We start from the raw sequence: 14556 nt of genomic DNA, 5'->3' as shown, positions 1-14556 counted from the left end.
AGAGGTGGACTCTGGGGAAGACAGGTTCCCTTCTGGTCTTCCCAAAGAATTGGGAAGGAAAGTGCGATTCTCAGCAGCACAGAATGGGAAGTTTTTAGGGCTGCCCATGCCTGTGGAAAGCCAAGGTGAAGGCTGTGTCCTCATGGTACAGGTCAACAGACCACGCCAAGTACTTTCCACAAAGTATGTGTCATTTGTTCCAAGATGTGTTATTTAGTGTGTTGCTTTATAGTTAAAAACTTGCATCCACAACGCAGCACCTAACAGGACTTGTATGACAATATGCCAAATGCAGAATATTCTTTTCCACAGCTCATGTCAGAAATTGAAAAGCTAAAAGGCAAGGGGTTAGCAATCAAAGATAGCACAGCACAACTTAATTCCCAATGAATCTCAGAAGTAAGAATTGGAAAACTTTTGCAAAACTGAGCATGCATGACCATGCAAAAAGTAAATGAACGGAGGCACACATTCTAGCCAAGCAGCAGCTAGTTTTATTGAGTTCCAGTAACACTGCATCACAACCAAAAGAAATTAAAAGTTGCTTTTTCCTTCTCAGTATTAGACATTTCTCAAATGAAAATGTGATTATGTTTAATAATAGTAAGAGAAAACCAAGGAACAGAAGAAAGAATAAAGTTAAACAAGACTGCACAGCCAGCATCCTCTTTATGTGTTCCCCTTGTGTCAGAGAAATTCAGTTCTTGGAAGTGCTGTTAAATTTTCTCACATCAATGTCAGGGATTGAATCCCAGGACACAGTATTTGATGAATCAAATATATCACAGATTGCTATGAGCCATGCTGTACTTTTGAAATCACATTTGGGCTCTCTTCAGTGGGACAGAAAGGGATTTGAGAGAAAAGTTCAGGTTAATCAAACACATTTCCCCACTGGCTCCCTCAGTAAAGCTTAGCTCAAATGTTAAACATAATGCATTTTGTGTCCTAGTTCCACAGAAAAGATCAGCATGCAAGACCTGATATGGTACCTGCAACACCCCTCAACCCACTCAAACATAGCTCTGGCCTCCCCTGCTGAGCTGTGTTTGCTGCTCTACACGCACAGAAGATTAAAACCAGTGTTAACACAGAAACAGCCACAACTGAAAAACGACAGGAGATGAGAACATTGTCTGACATTGCTTGCAGACACGACCATGTGCAGCTGCTGACTTATGCCCTGAGAGTTAAGTACATGCTGGCAATTACTTTAAGGAAGTTTTTCAGCATTAATAGCTACATGTTTCTTCAGTAAATAAAGAATTACATTTTAAGATGTGTCCCCTTCTTCCATGAGGAAGTACTTAAGGTAGGGTGTGTGACAGTGACAGCTGTCTGTTAGCAGCGTTACTGCTGTGGTTGGCTCAGAAGATTTGTCACCCCTAACTCCTCACCAACTCTGTGTCACAGATACAGCTTGCATTCCTGACTGGCACATAGCACCACCTAAAGAATGTGAGGAAGGCAAAAAGGTATTAGGCAAACAATAATTCCTGAAACATTAAGTGATCATTCATTTATTTCTTTGAGGCAGATTTGCGCTCTCTTCCTTCTCCTCTCTCGCTTCCTAGTCCTCATAGACCAGGTGCAATCCAGTTAAGAAACTTCATAGCAACTTCAAAACCAAGAAAACATGCCTGGAAAAGAGAACACAGAACAAATAAGGATTCTAAAAATCTGTTTCAAACAAGGCGCTTGAAATGCTGCACTATGAACACCTAACATGGTTTATATGGAAGGAGGAAGAGGACAAAAAAGGTCTTCAACCAGAAGCAAGAATTCTACTGTATCCCTCCACACAAAGGCAGAGCTTTGGCTCTGTTAGGCTCATTATTTATTGAAGAGGAAGAGAGTCCAAACTCATTCCATCTTCTACAGTTGGATGTACAACCAGTAGAAAAAAAATATCAGAGAAAGTCAACAAAGAGCTTTCATGAAAAGTTTTGAATAATGATTTACTCCTAGATTAAAGTACAGTTTTAGAATCTGGACACCAACAGTCAAAAGTACCTGCAGTGACAAGAACCTCACTGAAATGGTACAAGAGTAAACAGGCAGTCATGTCCTCTCCAGACTGCAAACACTCACTGTGAGCAGCCATGTCCCCAAAACCCATCTGGAATCACAACATACTCACCGCGTTAGCAGGAAAGGCCCTGATCATCACAGCTGTGAACCCCTTGTACAGAGATGCAACTCCTTCCTCTCTGATGAGTTCCCTCAGCACATCTCTAAAGCCATTTGGGTATTTTCCTTCAGGAGCTGAAAGGGATGCACAAGGCATTAGCTCAGATGTGTGGCAGTGACAAGAGCTGAAGGATGTGCCATATGTAACAGCCCAGGATTTTCAACAGGTTCACACTGCTATAGCAAACAAACAAGACAGCTCAGTAAAGGCTCAGTGAACAGAAGCTAGGTGCTCACCATCACCAAAGAATTTACATCATCAAGTCATTGCAAGCAGGGAAGAAAGGAGAACAACTTTTGTCAGGGTTGGAAGTCTGAGCTGTTATTTGCACTGCTGATCACAGCTCTCCCAAGAGCTGCACTTAGGTGATAGGAATGTCAGATATAAAAACTGATGAAACTGGTTAATAAGAAAATGATCCTATCACATGTCCCAGCCAAGAACAGCAACAGGCTTCAAATGAAAAGCACAGGATGTTCTAATGCTGATGTTACGTGGATTTCCCGAGGTGTTTTTTAAAACCTCTTCTACTCAAAAAACCATTTCTTCCTTCTCCTGACACTGCCCTGGGAAATATTGCCTCTGCCAGTCCTCCGAAGAGGTAACCCACAGATCAGCCCAGTTAAACAGAACCACCATGGACCCACACCACCCACACAGCAGCACTAGGGACTGGCTCAGTGGAACAAGAATAAAGCTGTGATGTGTTTCCCTCTTGGCCTTGGTATGGTACAAACAACCACAGTAGCCATTGCTCAGAGAAAAAGAAATTAAGTTTCCTGCACTGATTATCATGATTTGTGAAAAGAATGAAAAATGGTCACTGTCCAGTGGAGAGTTGAGTCCACAGAGACGACGGGGAGCCTTAACAAAAATATTCATTGACAGGACTGGCAGAGAAACCAACGAAAAACCTGTCAAACTCTGCTGAAGCACAAGGCCTGGGGCCATCTTCACTGTAATTAGGCCACAGACATTAAAGAGCAGAGCTGCCTATCCAAAAGCAATGCTCTCAGCAAGTCACGCCCTATTACTATAAACTGCAGATAGCACAGGCTACAATTTACACAACTATGTCTGAAGTGAAATAACAAAACCTCTCAAAGAATTACATTTGTAATAAAACAGCTATGACAATTCTATTATGAGTTCTATGCTTAGGTTTCAAATCAGGTACCTCAAATCAGGATCAGAGAGGCAGAAACAGAGCAGTGCAGCCTGATGTGCCAAAAATTTGTGAGGAAATCAACTAGAATGCTAGGAACACCCTTGAGTTTTTCATGCACTTGTCTCAAGCAGTGCTCAAGACACGATTCTTCCCAGAAGGCATCTTCCATCACTGCCCAGCCCATTCCCAGGAGCATCACACTGAGTGTGGCTGTGACACACTGGAATGCAACTCACCTGTCTGGAAACGGGATTTCAGCACATCTGGTGGAATGGCAACTACCCAGTTGAAGATCCCAGCCAGGCCCCCAGCAAAAAGGATCCTAGGCACACTGAGGTCACTCACACTGTGGCAGGATCAGAATGGGGTGGGAGGAAAAAGTTAAAAAAAAAAAGACAAAAAAAGGAAAAAAAAGTCAAACTCATTGTTTTGACTAAGGTGACAATCCAAAAGCCTGGCTGGCAGCCAGAAGGCAGCACAATGCTGCAGAGACAGAGTGCAGTATGTGAGCAACCTTTCCAAGATGGACCAACTCTACCCTAAAGATTCAATTTTTTTTATTCAGCAGCACACACACACACATGCTCTGGGGAAAAAAAACCCAAGCCAACCAACCAACCAAGCCCCCACAGAAAATTCAACAAAGCCCCCTAGCATTTTGTACACATACAGGGTTGAAAGTGAAGAGACCTATTCTGAGTATTCCTTGCTTGGCTAACAAGATCTAAACTGGAAGCTGAGAGAAACTCAGAGCATTATTTTAATTTTCAGTTAACCCCAGACCAAAACAGCTTAACTCACAAGATGAGCAACCATTTTTATTTTTTAAAAATTTGTTTAGCTACTGCTCTAAATCTCTTTGTAACTGGGGAGATTAATCAGCAGTGTCTGGGAAGTTCAGAAAGTGATGACTGTGAGATTTCACTGACCTCTTTCCCTGAGGGGTCAGAATGTTCTTCAGCCACTCATACGTCATGAAGTACATTCCACTGGCCGGGACGTCTGGTGGGTAAACAACAAAGGCTGTGAGGAGTGGGAAACCAAAGGAAGCCCAGAGGCACACCAGCCCCATGCCAACACAGCAACACCACTAAGTACATGCAGATTCCTTTTCTGAATCTCTTCTACAAACAAAATAAAAATCTGCTGCTGCCCTAGACATAGGAGTCTGAACTTTCCCATGGAGAGCAGGTGCTAAAGGCAAGAACTGGGAAAATAACGTTTCTGTCAGCAGCCTTTCAAACCAGACTGTAACCTGGTTACATGACACTAATGATGAGGGAGCTCTAAACTGTCCATATTGCTGCATAGCACATCACAGCAGCACAGGAACTTCATGAATTTTGTTCATGTATTAGTTCTAATGATTCTACTTGAGGATTTTTTTTCTGCAGTTGATAGGTCTTGTTGTGGTTTTCTTTTAAGCTACTCCCACAGCCTATTCTTAACCCATACCTAAACCAGAGAACCATCCCCTATCTATGGACACTGCCAGAGTTACACTGCAGGCTGCTACACTTGTGTGAGAAGCAGAGGGTTGAACAAAGTCCTAAACTGAAGTAACAAAATATAGAAATTTCAGCTTTTCAAAGGGGAATTACTGAAATACGTAAAGGATTCTGGGTCTGGCACAACTACTTAGTTGTTGTATTATTGAGAGAGGGGTCATGACATCCCAGTCCAAAATAACCCAGACTCAAAAGGGTAGAAAGCATAACTGCTGCCACCACGTATTTTAAAGCAGCCAATATTATATAGCAACAGTCACAGACAGGCACAATCCTTCTCTCAAGGAGAAAAAAAAGAAAAAAAGAAGAAAATAATTAAAAAAAAAAAAGCCCACTTCTGTACTTTCTCTTCTCTTTGTTCTCTCTGCTCCTCTCCTGAAGTCTCTCATTCCTCTTGGCTTCTCAGATCTTAATTACTTCCTATATCCCTCTGATCCTTGTCATCTAATCTCTTCCTCACTCACTGAGAATCTCATGTTTATTTCTCAGGCCCTTTGAGGCACTGGAGTAGCTCTGCAGACTGAAAAAAAAAAAAAAAAAAAAGGAAAATGGGTGACACAGCCCCTCCAACTGGCTAAAGGAACTGTGAGATCTCCCATACTGTGTCAGACTTCTTATCCTGCAGTCCCCCTGCAGCAGGGACCGGGACAGCCCCATCCCTTACCTCTCATGAGGGTCAGCACTGTCCCCTTGTACACGCCCCGGATCCCAGCCTCGCGGTACAGCTGCTTGGCACAGTCCAGGGAGCCACTGTACTTGGTTTCACCTGTAGCTGCCTGGATCTGCAGGATTAAAGTGAGAGTTTCTGACCAGTGAAGGTTTCTGGTCAATGTAGAATCATTCAGCCAAGGGTTAAAAAGCCACACGTGTGTTTCCAGAGAGGAAGGAGCACACGCTCCTGCCTAGGGAACCTCTGCCTCACTTCCTCAAGCAGCTCTCACATTGAAGCTGAGGCTGTGGTTACTGTTCCACGCAGAGGAGAAATTCTCCTTTAGTTTTCCACAGTGTAAGTTTGAAACAACTCCAGTCAGTTAGGTAATTCCACACTGACAAAAAGTAGTCTTCAAATAGTTCAGTGAAATTCAAACCATTTGTATGTGTATAAAAGCTCCCATGATAATATCCTGTCTGTCAGAACTAACATGTGACCACCCATCACCATATTAACAGAGTTCAACACAGTCTGAAACAAGCAGAGCTTCCCACACCTGCTAAAGATGTCATTTCATTTGTTCAGGTTTACATTTTCCAACAATACTTTAAAACCCCCGCAGGAGGTGCAGAGCTAGCAGCCACCCAAATGTCAGAACACTGTTTTGAAATGAATTCCTTAGCTCTGCATGGGGAACTGTCAAAGTAACAGAACTTCTTTACACCAGAAAGAGTCTCATGATCTTGCAGGTTTACACTTTTTTTTTTTTAGGAAAAGTTTCATTCAGAAAAAACTGACTTTTCCATACTTTGAACTGGACTGAGGCATCCACGGATGCCTCATATGATGCCCCACAGCATAAGGCTTGTGCTCTGTAAAATGAATAGAGCAATTAATGCTGTGTGTACTTATACTGCCATGGTGAGTTTGTTTAATGCTTCTTCGTGACACAGCTGCATTAAATGACAGTTGTCTCAGTCCTGTCAAAAAACAGAACAGAGTAAATGCACTAACCAAAGAAATTCCTGCTATGGAAAGACAAGACCCCTAAAATTAAATTCCCATCACCACCATCCAATGCCTTACCTGCAAAAGGCACTTGATTCTCTCTCCTGGAGCCATGATTACTGTTGTGAACACTCCTGACAACATGCCAGCAGCAAACAGCTGAGGATATCTGCCCCAAGGAAACAGAAAAGACCCTAACACAACACAGCACACAGGAAACAAAGGGCAGAAAGACTCCTGCATCACCAGATTATGCTGTTCCACATGAACACAACAGTGGAACTTGAAATGCATCCACTGCTTTTGATCAGTGCAGAAGTGCCTTGTCAATGCACAATTAGAGCTAAACATTTAAGATCTCTAGGACTCAAAACACTGGTTCTTACAGCAACCACAACTCAGCTCTTCATATCCATTCTATTTGCTAATATTCCTTCTACTTGTATTTTTTGCTATAGCACTCCCCATTCATTTTCATTCCCAACAGTCTCTTCCTCCTCCAGTCTCCCATACTCTCTCAGTGACCCCAGATTCCACACATATTCCTGCTTGTGCAGCCAGAAGCCTCCTTTCCGTAACCTCTCACTCCCTCACTCCTTCAGTCTCTGCCATAGTCGAGTCTGTCCTACCAACCTGCCATTATCCCACACATTCTGCACCTGCTTTCACGTGGCAAAGTGTCCATGACAAAAATCCCTTAAACAAGCTGAATTTCTCCATCACACAACAGCCTCCTGCTACCTTCCCTAGTAAGATGACCTAACATCTCAATTTAATCCAATTCCACACCTCCTGCTTCTCTCCGCTTGCTCAAGAGATGGCATTCTATTCCAATTCTTACACCTCTCTCTACTAAAATTCCCATGATATCTTCCAGACCACTCAGACCTCCCTCACTACTCCACATGCACCTCCTGCTTAAACTAAGCTTTGAGGTTTTTAGCTCACCTTGGGATTATTCAGCCCCAGAAAAGGCAGGATAGGCTCCTCAGGTTTCTCTCCACCTTCTTCCTTCCACAACTTCCCTTCACAATGAGCATGGGGAACCACAACCATCCTGCCTGCCTCTAGACCCATAACCAAAGCACTAGGAGTCTGACCTTTATTTTTGGGTCTCATGTCCCAGGCACACTGTACCTTCACTGTGTCAGGTCTGCACCCACAGAACAGCACAGCTGGGCACAGTGACAGTACACACACTGTTTGTTCTTTTCCACTGCTCTGCTTGAGAGGAATTCTACATAAAGGCTCAAAAAACTACACTGTCCTTTTCCAGCTTGCTCCTTAAGACTTCCTGTTGGTACCACGTGTATGAAACACAAGGCATTGAGGCGATCAGGCTGCTGGGAATAAGTTCATGGTGCATTTGTTGTTCAGTCCCTGCTGTTCCCCTGGTCTTTCCCTTCAGTCTTGCCTGCATGGGGACACTGCCATGGTATAACAGAGGGTACGTGAGCAGCTCCCCAGCACCTCAGCACTGCTTCCCTCTGGGAGCTGCGTTTGCAGTGGCTCACATTGCAGGGCCAGCTGTGCTCACATGAGCCCTGTGTAGGCAAGGCTGCAACAGAAACCAAAACACCCCACCACAGCTGGCTCCACACAATGGGCTCCTGCTTTCTGACAGAGCTCCTACCTAGCAGACAAATAATGGGATAAAATGTTGCTAAGCTACAGCCCAGTCCCTGTAGAGCTGTAAATCACAGCTCAGCAAACCCATTACAGGAGTACTTTAAGGGTGGGGGGCTTTCTTCATGCACAGGTTGGCTTGTAGAAAGCCACACCAAGTTTTCTCAGCTTCCTATTGCTGTTCCTGAAGGTCAGACATGCCTGAGAGGAGGGCTGCTCATAAACACCTCTTTTCATAAATAATAATAAAACATTTTTATGGCTGTTTTCATATCCTAATGAAGGGACACAGGAAGACTCATAACTAACAGGAGAAAGAGAATCAGGGCTGTGAATGTTGTCAAGACTGCTTGACCATGAACTTATTGCTCCCATAGTTTCTGTTAATAGCAAGACTGTTGGCAGGCAATCATTATATAACTCTCACTGTACTCATCTAAACCGGAATTGTTCCTTAATGGCTCCTTCTTGCGTAGAAAGGGAATTGCATCGCACCTGCCCACACAATGTCTGTTTTTAGCCTGTGCTATCAGCCCCACGCTTCCAGAAGCATTAAACATGAGTGTTTTATTTTTTAGAACTGTATTTATAACCCAGGAGAAGACACAAATTTGCGCCACAACTCAACGTGTGACAATACAGGAACAGCCTCAGGACGCCTTTCCCAACCATCTGATTAACCAGGAACTCACGTCAAAACATCATCAGGTTTTCTCTGCTGGAGTCTTTTTCCCAAACCAAATCCAAAGAAGCACACAGCATACATGGGTGTCACTCCAATGATAGGAGCTGCCATTCCTCTATATAAGCCTCGGACTCCCTGCAAGAAACATTATCACAGAAATTACTTGGTTTGGCATAAACTTTGCACATATTTCAACTTGTTGAGAAGAGACAGGTGACAATCCAGGATAGGATCCATCTAACAGTCAAATTGATCAGAGGACTAAAGGGGTTTTTTGTTCATTTGCAGTTATACGTGTTTAGCTGAAGCTCAGGGACTACTGCAGAGGAAAGTTATCCTTCCTGGGAAACACTGGCACCACGAATGCCCTTCAATAACAATATTCATCACCTGCATGTACATCTCAAGTACGAGGAAGTGAAGTTAAAATCCACCCGAATAAGAGCTTTAATAGATTATGTCAAGAGAGAACACTCTCAGTTACACACAGAAATGCACCTGTGTTTTACTGGTAACTTGTCAAATGCAGTACTGTAAAATCCTGACACTGAACTTGAGAACGCTGAAACGAATTCAACCTTTGACTAAAGGAACAGCCAGGGAGAGCAACCTGAATTCCTTCACTCCCCACATGAATTCACTTTGGAACAGGTTCAAGAGCAAATTATTTTTTGTTTCCTACCCTAAGTCAAAACTTTTTTCCCACACAACATCACATTCCTGATGTTTCCCTTTATGGACTGCACATATGAAAAAATTCTAATGCAGACCCCAGCAGCTGTATTTATTTAATTTCTCTTGCCTTTAAATTGAACTTTTTTTCAATAAAAAGGATAGTTATCTTCTAGATAAAGGCTAGACACATAAATTAAATATTTTCTGGTCTGTGCACCCCTTTCTTCCCCCTGCTCCAATAAACCAGTGCATCCCAGTACATGCTGAAGTCTTACCGGCACAACTGGCTCTGCCATGAAATTGCACCTGGTTGAGAGATCAGCCACTGCTGCTCAACCTCCCCATGAGCAATGGGAAGCAAAAAACCTCTCTTGGCAGAGGTTTAATAGTTTTTCTTAGAGAAACGGATGAGTATTGAGTAGGTGTAGAGAAGCAGCACTGCTTTTGAACTTCCCATCACAAGGCTATTATTATGGCTCAGCTCTGACGTCCGTGCTGCAGCAGGGGTGTTAAAAACTGCCAGGGATTCAGAGCTGGCACAGCATTCCAGTTCTTTGTGGGAGAGACCAGGGAAACAGGATTTGCTTTGGTTATATAACAACCTGTTAATACCACAATGGAACTGGATTTCAGATTTGAGGCAGATCTGTCATTTAACAGGGAGTTACCTAACGAGATCCAGCAGTTAGAAAAGAGACTTCAAGCAAGCGGAAGAACAGTTGTGCTTTACAGCCATTGTTTCTAAATGGTAAAGAGCTGCTGAGAAAACTTAAAAAGCAGAAAACTGGAGTGTCTGTCACTTAAAGACTTTAAATCAAGGCTGTGCCTTTCTAAAAACAAAACAGACTAGCTCAACAACATGATAATAGTGATTCAGGAATAAAAAACGCTGTCCCCCTTCTAGAGAAGGTTGAAAAACTACTATAATTGACACTCTGCTCTCAAAAAAAGAAAAAGAGAAAAGAAGTCTATAAATTAATGATCCTCTGCCTTCTCATAGCTGGCATAACACCTTATAGAAGAAAGTACTTGTATCAACAAAAGTCATTACCCATTTTAGGATTTCCAGAGGTGACTCCAAATACCAGCAAGATTTCACCAACTACAACAAGGCCAAAAAACAACTGCCAACATTCACTCCAGTCTATAACTTCAGACATTAACATCATGCTATTTTGAACCAAAAAACATTTCTTAGCAAAACAGAGACATGTACCTGGAGCACGTGCATGCTAAGTATTCCCCAAGCTTTGTAATCTGCTTAAAAATGTTAATGAGAATCAATTTAACTGATAACCCAGGAATTGTATGGTCTCTGGGGGGCACACGATTCCATTTCTGCGATGTACAGAAACAACTGATACATCTGGCAGGTGTCACAGTACCTCTCCAAGAAGAGTCTTTCTGAAGCAGTCAAATGTCCCAGAATAGAGTGGGGCCTGGCCAGGCTGTGGCTTAGGCTGGGTTTGCAGTCTGACCTAGTAAGAGGGAGAGGAAAACTTTATTTTATTAAATATTACAATCTAAACTTTGATTGACAGAACCCCTCTGGCTATTATGGTGTTATGTTTTGTGACTAGACCCGAAGATATTGATAGAACTATTGACATCATTTTAGCCCTTTGCAAAAGAGAAGAGGTTGAATTTTAATGTAATGAGTAGTTAATGTATTTAACTAATCAACTGCTGGGATGACGTCCGGATGACGACCCCAGCTCCCTCTGGACGCTGAGTTCTGCTTCCACAGGGTCACTCCTGGCCTCCCCCTGGCGCAGGGGCACGGGGCCCCGCCGCAACACGGGGTTGGCGGGAGCATCCCAGCTCCCAACTCCTTCCAGCACCGGGACACCGACGCTTTTTTCCCCGATTTTTCACTGTGAACCGGGATTGCGAGCCGCCCGGCCGCCGCGCCGCCAGGGGGCGCCCGACAGCACTACGGACACCCAGCCCAGCCTCCCCGCGGCGCATACCGGAAGCTCCGCGTCCCGCGCAGTGCCTGCCGGGAGCTGTAGTTCTGCCATAGCGCCCACCAGAACCCGTGCCGCTCCCGCGCAGTTCCTGCCGGGAACTGTAGTCCACCCCCCGCTGCCCCACACCGCACAGTGCACCGGCTGCCCCCCTCGTCCCCGGCCGCCCCGCGCCGTCTCACCTTGATGGTGTCCAGCGGGTGCCCCACGAACACCAGGCAGACGCCCCCGAAACCGCCAGCGAAGAAGTTCTTAAAGGGGCTGATGGGCTGCGGCTGCTTCGCCATGGCGGCGGCGGCGGCAGAGGGTGAGGAGCGGGACTGGGACTGGGACCGGGACCGGGATCGGGATCGGGGCGCTGCGTCCCTGCCGAGCCAATGCCGCCCCCTCCGCACCGCGACCTTTAGCCCAGTGCGGGGCACGCCGGGAGGCGGGCGTGGGGCGGGCCGGGACCGCGGCGGTGCGAGGGGCCGCTCTGGGCGCTGTCACCGCCACCGGGTGCTGTCAGCGGCCGAGCCCGGCCCGGGGGCCGCTCCCGAGGGCGCGGGGCCGCGTCCCCCCGCACATCCTCAGTGGTTCAGCCGTTCCCCCCCGCCCCAGCGCTGTGGCCCGGCCCGGCCCCGCCCCGCCCGGCGGAGGTGACGCAGCGGGCCCGGCGGTTCCGGCGCGCAGGAGGAGCCTGGGGCGCCGCTCTCGCCGCCCGCCCGGTAAGTGCCGGGCCGTGCCGGGGTTCCTGGCGGGGCCGTGCTGGGGCTGGGGCGAGCCCGGCGGGAGGGATGTGAGGCTGCTTATCCGTGCCCAGTGCTGCGCTCGGCGCTCCGCCCCGGCAGAAGCCGCAGCCCGGGAGCTCTCGAGCTCCAGGCGGCCGTGCGGGGGCCCCTCCTCGCCCCGCCGCCGTTCGGGCTTTCCCCGCACGGCTTCTCTCCCGTGGTGTTCCTGCTCTGCCCTCCCACAAGTCTGTGGCGCTCTGGCTGTGCGGGACAAGCGCGGGGGCTGGTCTCGCACGCATTCCAAAAGAATGGACCCGAGGTAATTTAAATGCGCTGGGTCCCGCTCTGCCCGAGCCCAGAGATGCCGTGGAATACGTAGGTATCCCTGAAACAACTCGTAAAAAGCGACGATAGGTTAGAAAGGGCAGGAATGAAACGAATCAGATGAGTTGGGAAGGACAAGGCAGCCGTGATAGTGTGAACCAAGGCTGGCAAGAGGAAGGAAAACAGGCAGTTCACGGGGGGAGTGTGATATGGCTGTAAGGAGGTCCCTGCAGAGTCATCTGTGGTGAAGAGGATAGGGCGTCTTCTGGTTTCTCGGTTTTGGATGAAAAATGCCTTACCTAAAAAACAGTGGAGGAGGAATGGCGAGATGTGCACTGCATATGTGAGGAGGCAGTTGGGGATGATCCACAAATTATGGGTTTGGGTGACATAGGTGAAGATGCAATTAGCATTGATAGCCAGTGTGGAGCTGAGGCTGTGGATGGTTTCAGGGAAGAGGGAGAGTGTTAGCCTGTCTAAAGGTTACATGGATAAGGAGTTCAGGAGGCAGACTTGAGTTGCACTTTCTCTGTTTCAGATAAATAAAGAGGTGAAAGAAGAAAAAACCGTATGGAATGGTTGTGAAATATCAACAGAAAAAGAGGAGGAGCATTCTCCAATTGGAGGAGTCTCCGCCAAAAGAGTCATTAGAGGAGTCCCACAAGGGTAGGCACAGAAGGCAAGAAATCGGAAAAGAGTGTTGTAGTGGGATAAGGAATGAAGTGGGATCTCATAATGTGGTGGCATGATGGAAGGCATTTTGAAGGCATTTTGTTTCAAAAGACCTTGTTAAGTATTGTGTTGCAAAGCAGGAGTCATGGAAAGGGCATCACTGTTGGAGGAGACAGCAGAGGGTAGGGGTGGGTATGTTCAGGAGTTCCTGCAGGAGACTGGAGCAAGAGAGGCGACTAAATTGTATCACTGCTAGTAAAGATACAGGAGTATCTTGGATAAAGATGGTAAAAGGACTCATCCTCCCTTTGGTAGGAAAGTGATCTAAGTATCGTTTAAAATTTATAATTTGGTCTTGGGAGTTATGGTAATTATTTAATCTAAATAATCCATGCTTTTTGACCTTATCTTTTAACATCTCTATTGTCTTAAAAATTAGTGCTATCAAGTAGTAGCTCTGCCTTGTCTTTGTATTCAGAGAGTTTGATTTGGGCATTGGGCTGAGCATAGGTGGGGTGAGTTTTGTTCTTGGTTTTCCGAGTACCCTCCTTTGCTTTGTCCACAGAGCATGTACCTTATCCTTCCTCTCCCTCACTTGTGTCAGTGTGGTGTCCAGTTATGCTGGAAGTGAGCTCTTTCCTAGAATGTTGGGTCACAGAAGTCACCTAGTCCTGCAGACTGTTTTCTCCTTGATAAATCGCTATGTCCATTTACCTCTGCAAACAGTTCCTCTGTTTGCTCACAAAACTGTGCTGGTGGCACAGAGAGACATCTCTGCACTCCTCTGACCCCCTCCCCAGTGACTGGTGTGTAACTGGGAGGTACTGGGCAGGCCCATTATTCTACTTGGATATCTACAAACATCTCACTCCTTGGATGTGACTTGTCATGTGTTGGAATAGCAGAGGACCCAGTCTTTTCATTATTTTTTTCTCTCTCTAGAGTGTGGAATTATCTGAGTGATTTTGAGAAGTTCCCTGGCCTGTGAAACTTGCTCAGGCTTTGTGGTGGCTGAACAAACCTGTTGCACACTGGGCTCTCGATAGTCCACAGTGGGATTAGAGGCTCAAATAAGTCATTCTTTTAACATAAGTTTTAGCAGGTAAAGATCCATTGCTTCTTTTATGCAGGAGCTCAGTGTCAATGCAGATTAAGCCCAGACTCTAAGCGGGGTAGAGGGAGGGATGAGGGTTTGCCTTGTGTCTGCCAAATCAGATTTCACATCTGTCTCTTTCCAGTATGGAGAGACTGTGTGTCTGTTCCTCTGAAGTCCTGTGGAAAGCAGTGCTATAAATTATTTGTGTGCTACGTATGCTGTGGATAGCTAAGGAATCAAGAGGCAAATGAAAGGAATGAAGACCAGAATTCAG

At 45.9% G+C, this 14556-nt stretch overlaps 2 protein-coding genes across 5 annotated transcripts in view; one reads left to right on the top strand and one right to left on the bottom strand.

The window, feature by feature from the left end:
* Positions 1–471: 471 nt before the first annotated feature.
* On the bottom strand, positions 472–12050 carry SLC25A20 (solute carrier family 25 member 20). Its single transcript, XM_039558813.1, has 9 exons — positions 11663–12050; positions 10899–10991; positions 8846–8973; positions 6606–6696; positions 5532–5649; positions 4289–4361; positions 3596–3705; positions 2141–2265; positions 472–1640 (listed from the first exon to the last, which is right to left on the bottom strand). The coding sequence occupies exons 1-9, from the start codon at positions 11765–11767 to the stop codon at positions 1578–1580; spliced, it is 906 nt and encodes a 301-aa protein (XP_039414747.1). The 5' UTR covers positions 11768–12050; the 3' UTR covers positions 472–1577.
* Positions 12051–12101: 51 nt separating this feature from the next.
* Positions 12102–14556, top strand: part of ARIH2 (ariadne RBR E3 ubiquitin protein ligase 2) — a 36252-nt gene continuing 33797 nt past the window's right edge. Inside the window, exons 1-2 of one of the 4 annotated variants that reach the window (XM_039558811.1) lie at positions 12104–12187; positions 13053–13180. The gene's annotated coding sequence lies outside the window, so the exon portion shown is untranslated. Of the gene's footprint in view, positions 12188–13052; positions 13181–14268; positions 14289–14556 lie in introns of those variants that run through there. The other 3 variants (XM_039558810.1, XM_039558812.1, XM_010390155.4) reach the window with 3 other exon arrangements.

The sequence above is a fragment of the Corvus cornix genome, chromosome 12 (assembly GCF_000738735.6).
Source record: "Corvus cornix cornix isolate S_Up_H32 chromosome 12, ASM73873v5, whole genome shotgun sequence".
NCBI classification, from domain to species: domain Eukaryota; kingdom Metazoa; phylum Chordata; class Aves; order Passeriformes; family Corvidae; genus Corvus; species Corvus cornix.
Note: the sequence above shows the minus strand (reverse complement) of the source record. Positions and strands in the feature narration are given on the sequence as shown.

What these genes read in the sequence shown, in the direction of transcription:
- SLC25A20 (XM_039558813.1), bottom strand. Translation starts at nt 11,767, where the DNA reads ATGGCGAAGCAGCCGCAGCCCATCAGCCCCTTTAAGAACTTCTTCGCT. An exon ending in ACCCGCTGGACACCATCAAG is followed by an intron (nt 10,992 to 11,662) that starts GTGAGACGGCGC and finishes CCCTCTTACTAG; the next exon opens with GTCAGACTGCAAACCCAGCC. An exon ending in GAAATCCCGTTTCCAGACAG is followed by an intron (nt 2,266 to 3,595) that starts GTGAGTTGCATT and finishes CATCCCTTTCAG; the next exon opens with CTCCTGAAGGAAAATACCCA.